This window comes from Saccostrea cucullata, unplaced genomic scaffold, assembly GCF_032062105.1.
Source record: "Saccostrea cucullata isolate Sc308-1 unplaced genomic scaffold, CSIRO_AGI_Scuc_v1 ctg10551, whole genome shotgun sequence".
Classification (NCBI taxonomy): Eukaryota; Metazoa; Mollusca; class Bivalvia; order Ostreida; family Ostreidae; genus Saccostrea; species Saccostrea cuccullata.
Genome location: NW_026924408.1, coordinates 1208 through 8432, shown reverse-complemented (window position 1 = coordinate 8432; position 7225 = coordinate 1208). Strand labels below are relative to the sequence as shown.

General features: G+C 34.4%; 2 protein-coding genes across 2 annotated transcripts; both read right to left on the bottom strand.

The window, feature by feature from the left end:
* Nucleotides 1-262: 262 nt before the first annotated feature.
* Nucleotides 263-2932, bottom strand: LOC134266375 (uncharacterized). The gene is made up of 2 exons (XM_062748626.1): nt 2890-2932; nt 263-2421 (listed from the first exon to the last, which is right to left on the bottom strand). The coding sequence occupies exon 2, from the start codon at nt 2418-2420 to the stop codon at nt 1620-1622; it is 801 nt and encodes a 266-aa protein (XP_062604610.1). The 5' UTR covers nt 2421; nt 2890-2932; the 3' UTR covers nt 263-1619.
* Nucleotides 347-1435, bottom strand: LOC134266374 (uncharacterized). The gene has a single exon (XM_062748625.1). It carries the CDS (start codon nt 1433-1435, stop codon nt 347-349), a length of 1089 nt encoding a protein of 362 aa, XP_062604609.1.
* Nucleotides 2933-7225: the final 4293 nt, after the last annotated feature.

The window sequence follows — 7225 nt, the reverse complement described above, 5'->3', positions numbered from 1 at the left end:
ATATGCAATGTTATAACATTCATTGCTTTGGATTTCTTCAAGTTAATGTACATGTCGGGATATGTGAACAAAATGATTTCAACCCCCACCCCTCCAAGTACCAATAGGTTATCGAATCCCCATTTTAAAAGGTTACCAAATTATTTTTTTCTATGAAAAGAAACGAAACACAAAGACGTTTGTTTTCAACTCATCTTTAATAAAATATTTGTATATAACGAAGGTACCTGTAACACAGACAACATTTAATTCATTAGCCTCCCACAAATTGTTGACAATTTCCTAGTATCTGCCAGGATATGTTTCTTGAAAGTAAAGGCACATATATGTCCCCTCATTATAAAGTCTAATTGATTATGCCTGGTCTAATTCTGTTAAATTGTTGTTTTATATCGGCTGCTAGTATTCTAATATATGTAGCTTCCCGTATTTTGTGATATGGTTCCTGTTTAAGCGACTCTTGATAAGATTGCAAAGCCCCATGAAAGTCTCCCACAAGTTCCTGACAGATTCCAAGTATCTGCCAGGAAAGGTCTCTTGAAAATAAAGGCACATATGTCCCCTCATCACAGAGCAGCAGTGTCTGTAGGTCTGTCAGGGACTGTAAACACTGAAATCTGTTTCCTAGTTTATGGTGGGATAATACTGACAACATTTCTACCAAAACAAACGGTGGTAGGTGTAAGATTGGATTTGCATTTAGTTTACTCACATCTTGTTCTAACTTTATTTCTTCAAAACGGATATTATAACTATCACAATGGCTATTGATAGCTACAGTGGTTTGCCAAAGTATTTTCATCTTCCAGAACAAGGGGAGATTTTCTATATCCTCACTGTCCATGATATTTCTACGCAAATCAAAAAACTTTGACAGTCTGTTTTTAGCAACAGAAGTTATATGTAGTGTTTTATTATATCTGCCTGATATATAGTAATATAGTGATAGATACAATAAATAGGACACGGGACCTAACTTTGCAGCTAGTTTCAGTATGTTTAATATACTTTTATCCACAAAGTAGACGTTTTTGTGTGTGTAGCTTGAAGACCTAGGCCTGTTTGCCACCAAGAAAGAAAAGCGAACAAAAATCTCAGTTGTACAAATCTGTAATGTCAGTGATTGGTATGTTGACTGTGATAACCGCGACAGTGTATCAATTGATTTCAAAAAGGTATAAAAAGCTCTTTCGTGTTCAGTAGCAACTGGCATCTGAAAAATTTCATACATAGCATGTATATCAAGAACTGTGATATCTATGAATTCTCCTTCATTAGCAGGGGATACTACAAAGGACGGACTACTGAGGGCTTGTTCTAGTATTGATCTGAGAGTGGGACTCAGCACTAGACAGGAAACACCCATTCTGTAATACTGATAAAGCTGTTGTAAAAGAGATTCACGTGTAACACCGACTACTTTGTTTATGAACATGTTGTTCTGTGGAACAAAAAAGTTAGGAAAATCTTCTCGAAAAACACAGTGTATGAGATATTTTAAACACCTCCAGAAGCAATCTAATAGATTGCTTGGATACCATCTAACGGGTCCAAGTTGTATCATCCAAAACATCGTGTTCTTCAGGTAATATGAACACAGTATTGTTTCCTTTCCGTAACTAATAACTTACTTCCTTCAAAAATATTTTCAGAAGGCCATAACATAAAAATTGTGTATGATTCATGGTACATACTAGCTGTTTTTCGGCTTGAGAAAATGACAATCTACATTCCAATTCGTAAGAAGTTGATTCAATTTTACTTCCAATAGGTACACAATGACATCCATTTCTTAGAATTTTTTCTAACACAGGTATCGGCGGCCAGGTGTGCCTCTGACATCTGTCAACCCAACCTCCCGATATCTTAGGCCAAAATATAGAGGCAAAACAAACAGCATGATCGAATTCGAGATCTCCCACGAAACCAGAGGAACAAGGGCCATGGATGGTGATATTTGTCTGTTGGAAATACTCATTATTTATTAGAGTCTGAAAATAATCTTCTCTCCACAAAGAACTAGATATAAAAACCCCATCCTTGAAGGGAACAAGACTTAAAATCAAGCGACTGTTTTGTGGTGTCAGAAGGCGTAATGTGACAAATCCTGGTGGTGTGTCTGAATCTTCCATTAGAATGATTTCGTAAGCTGATGGATCATAGACTCGGAGCTGGGAGATGTCAGTTATAAGTTTATGATTCCAAGACCAAAACATTATATCTACGTCAGATGACGCAAACCTAAATCCCTCTCTATAGCTACCACTATTCATCCATCCACCTATATGCATATATAAGTGTTTATTTATCATCTCTTCCATGTCCATTATGTCCCTTCGCATGGCCACTTCTGTCGGTGCCCCAATCTTACGACACAGACCAACATACACGACCTCTGATAGACGGGGAATATGGTCCATTCTGTATAAAGAGATTGGTTTAAAAAATTACATTAATTTGATGCTTTTAAAGAAAAACAAGATGGGTATGTTAAACACTGATGTCCAAGTATGGCGGCTTTCGGCGAAGATTAATTTTTCACAAATGCAAGCTTAAAATTAACTCCAAGGGCAAGAGATGAAAAATGTTTTTTTTTTTTTTCAAAATGAAGGACTTGTTTCACCGAATACACTTGTGAATTTTAACTTGCGTTTTTTCCTTCCAGTATTGTGTTTTTGGTATTGTTCAGTTTATTTTCAAGGATTATCTTAAATGTAACTTTCAGGATAACTTCTTGCGTAAATGCAGATACGAGTAGAGTATGTTTACATACATTAATTTCAATGTTCAATTGCTGAAAAATAATAATTAGTATTATGAAGTTATGAATTACCTGACTGAAATCTTCCTGCTAATGGCGGTCTTTAATAGAAAAGAAAAAGGAAATACCTGGTATACTTTGCTTCTTTCGTTTTCTCTTTTGAGTGACAATGTTTATTGGTGTTTATTTTAAAAACTACTCTAAGTAAACTACAAAACCGTTTTAATTTAATCACGGAAGATAATCACGAGTGAAGGCCCTGAGGAAAATTTAAATACCTTTTTTTCCGTGTTGCACAAACTAACAGGAAAGTTAGATAAAGATCGGAGTTCCAAACGTTTATATTTTCAATTATAAATCTATATAGCCACGAGTTAACTCATACATGAATACACCATTTTCTTTGTTTTTATCATGTTCAGCTCTGTAATCAATTATTGTTCCACACCTATACGGGAAATATAGGAAATAGCATACCTAGACTTCAATGACAACATGGGCAACTTCTTGGGAAAAAATTATTTATTTTTGAGGAATATGTCGTCTGACCTTAAATGTATCAACGATTACCACTGTCTTAGAAATATATTCTTAATAACTTTATAGCACAAGTGGCAACAAGGTGTATTTATTTTAAGAGAATAGTTTGTATGATTTTCTAAGTCTTTCTAAAGGCCTCCCCCTTCCTTTGAATGAATTCGAATGGTCTTTTACAGAACCTTGATTATACTGCCAAAATGCACTTTATCATTGTAATCCTTAACTTACTTTAAGTTCAGCCTTCATTCCTTGAATTAAAACTCGTCTGACAACATTGAGCTTGTTTTTTGCCAAATAACACAAAACATGTTTGTTCCAAAACAATGTCATTTATTATGAAATGACAACATATAATATAAAACATAAAAGTGAATAAAAAAGACTGGGATACAATGTAACCTTAAAACACAATTCCTGAGAAAATTTATAAAACATAACAATTGGTCTCCCAGTCTATGATTATTACATAACATATATAATTTGGCAAAATAGGTGGCCTCAAAAATATGGCCATAATATACATATAAAACGGAATTAATTACAATTGAAAACATAGACATATGAGTTTAAGGTGGCCTAATGTACAGTTAAAGTCTGCTTGGGGATGGAGGTGGGTAATCCAAAAAATCTTTCAGCAAATGTTTGGCCGTCTTGTCTTTACAATAGCAGTAGATGTAATGATGCTACTTCTCTTATCTCAAAAGGATAAAATTACCGGGGGATCCCCACGGGTTAACAGACAATGAGGTACAAAGTGGGGAATTACAATTTAACATGAAATACATGAAACTTAACTTAAAACAATTTTACTAGCATAAAATATCATTTAAGTTCAGCCTTCATTCCTTGAATTAAAACTCGTCTGACAACATTGAGCTTGTTTTTTGCCAAATAACACAAAACATGTTTGTTCCAAAACAATGTCATTTATTATGAAATGACAACATATAATATAAAACATAAAAGTGAATAAAAAAGACTGGGATACAATGTAACCTTAAAACACAATTCCTGAGAAAATTTATAAAACATAACAATTGGTCTCCCAGTCTATGATTATTACATAACATATATAATTTGGCAAAATAGGTGGCCTCAAAAATATGGCCAAAAAAGGGAATGCTACAAGCGTTTCCTTGCGCCCTTAACTTACTTACTTATCTATGCCTGCTAACCCTTTCAAGATATAGGCCACTGACAAGATTCCTCAAGGCTCCTCTATCCTGAATATGCTTTCTACCTCCTTCCAGTTCTTTCCCCCTTTTTTTAGCCGTCTGCCTCCAGATCTCTCCGTCGGTCGTTCTTTGACCTACTTCTCCTACATTTTCATTCTGGGTTCCAGGATAGAGCTTATGTTACGTGGAACTGGCCTATTTATCTATTCTTCCAAATGCTCTTTCCATCTCGTTCTTTGTTCTTTTCTCCTTCTGGTTGTTTCTATGTCTTGTGTTTCACTGGCCTTTCTGGTTTACTTTGCTTCTCAGCTAGCTTCTTAGTGCTGTCATATTGGCCTTACATATTTCCTGCTTTTGCATCTTGTTCTGCCTGTTTCAATTGCTTGTCCCTCTATGTACCTTCTTTTGTCAGCTTTAATACTTTTTATTTTCTTGTTGGCCTCTGCATACTTTTTTCGTGCTTTTGTTTTTTCAGCTCTTGTTCTGCTTGAATTGACCACGGCTTTCTTATCCAACCTGTATTGTACTTTCAAAGTGTATCATTTGTGATCCACCTATATGTTGGTACTTTTTCGGTCTAAGTACTTCATGGCAGCTTGTTTTGGTGTTTTATTTCATCTCTTTCCAATGATCTTCAACCTCCCTATTTCCCGTACTGCTTTGGGAGCGGGATTTTGTTTTTATATTAGATTTGACTATGGAATGTTATGTCTCGAATTCAATTAATAGGCGTTACTGCGGGAGAGTCAAAGGGGGAGACAAGTCCATCTAATCACCTGATCAACAGGCCAGGTATTAAAACATTTATCTAAGTTAGAAACAGTAACAGTTGAATAACACTTACACATATAACGTAATTTATGTTTGTAATGAATTATGGTTAATATTAAATAGAGTATATTTTACTTATTAATATACAGTTCATTAACGTAAATATAGAATAAAGAAATTTCTCTTAAAGAGAAGACTGAAGACTTTATCTTAAGTTAGCTTAATATTACAGATTTAGAGCTTTCAAGGAAGTTTCCTCATGCATTTGGTAAAAAAACAGAAGTGTTATAGAAAGAAGTTTAGAGAAATCAGATTGCCTGAACAGTTTTAGACAACTGTATGAGAATCAGCATGAGTTCTCAAGATGCAATTTTTCCAGCTTCTAAACTGTCTTTGCGTCAGTCTTTCTCCATCTTCTTTTTAATTAGATTATATTTACATCCACTGAATGTTTCGATATAAGTAATTGAGTATTACCATGTTTCTCCTGCTACTGAAACATTTCAAACTACCTAAAAATGCACATCCATGCTGCCTACAATTGCAGCTTGGGGCTTATTATCTATTTTAGAATTGATGAACTTATATAGCTGTATATGTATTTACTTTTATTTGATCAACATATATTTCAATCCGTCCACATTACATGTACATTGTGTTTTGTTTTTAACGTTAAATTAAATTTTGTCAAACAAAATCAATTTCCTGTGTTGAGTTGTCTGTCGCGCCTCCTCTGTTAGACGTGAATGTATCAGCCGATTGTAGAGACTGCAACAAAAAGGTTGTCAAGTTTATTATATCAAATGAGCACTTGCTGAAGCAGAGGATGTTCAAACCCCATTGTATTCTGGAAATAGAAATACCGGAACTATTGTAGTATAATTGTCCATATTTTCAAAGGGATTCTGACATTATAAATATTTTCTCGGAAATCCTCTCTTTTTTCTTTTGAACTTGAAGATTAAAAATATCGAGAATTTCAAATGAAAATTCTTCAAATTGACAAAAAGTTGAGAAATATGTATTTCGCATACAAGAGTCATACAAAATTTAGAATTAAAAAAGCACATATGTACAGAAGATATCGTCTCCCAAATATCTATTCATTATTATCCCACATTTCCAGTAAGGAATTAGAAACTGAAATGTAGTGTTGAAAAGTGTAAATTTTCAATGGGTAACCATTATGTGTGAAGACTCTGCCAATACTGCAGAAGGTCTTTGTAAGGTACACATTGCTAAAAAAATCAAATTTCTTACTGACTCCATGTATCAACATTATAAACTATTTATATGCTAGTTATACCATCCGCTTGAAAAGCGGGAGGGTATATAGTAATCGGTATGTCCGTCCATTCGTAAGTTCGTCCGTCCGTCTGTCTGTTACGCTTGGGGTACTCATCTCTTATCCGCAACTCCTCTCATACCACTGAATGAAATTTGATAGAATTTCACAGAATCTTTATTACATATTGCCATTGTGCACCTCCTATTTTACTTTTTGATCTGACAAATATTTTGGGTTTCCTACAACAAAACACGGACACTGCCATTATATTCATATGAGAGGCGAGGGGTATCATTTAGTGAGCTCATTGCTAACAGTACCTCTAGTTTGTTCTGAAATTCAACTGCATATCTTTTGCTTGGTTTCTGGAGTATTTGTTTTTCATTGAAGCCTCGATATTTTAGTGACTTTGATGATGCATTGTAGATTATTAAAGAAACAGATAAATTTGCCTGCTACTGCAACATGAATTATCACAAGTGTTTTTCGGACTTCATAAACTAATATTGCTGGGGTATATAATATTTTTACTTTTATTTGTTTGATCAACTTTAATTCCATGCCGTCCACTTTACACATAAAAGCATGGATTTTTGTTTTTAACGTTAAATAAAATTTTGTCCAAAAAAAAATCGATCGCCTTTGTTTGGTTGTCAGTCGTGGTTCCTTTCTCAGCAGATGGGGATATAC

Bases quoted from the DNA above. Each gene is read 5' to 3' on its own strand.
- LOC134266375 (XM_062748626.1), bottom strand. From the start codon at position 2,420: ATGGACCATATTCCCCGTCTATCAGAGGTCGTGTATGTTGGTCTGTGT.
- LOC134266374 (XM_062748625.1), bottom strand. From the start codon at position 1,435: ATGTTCATAAACAAAGTAGTCGGTGTTACACGTGAATCTCTTTTACAA.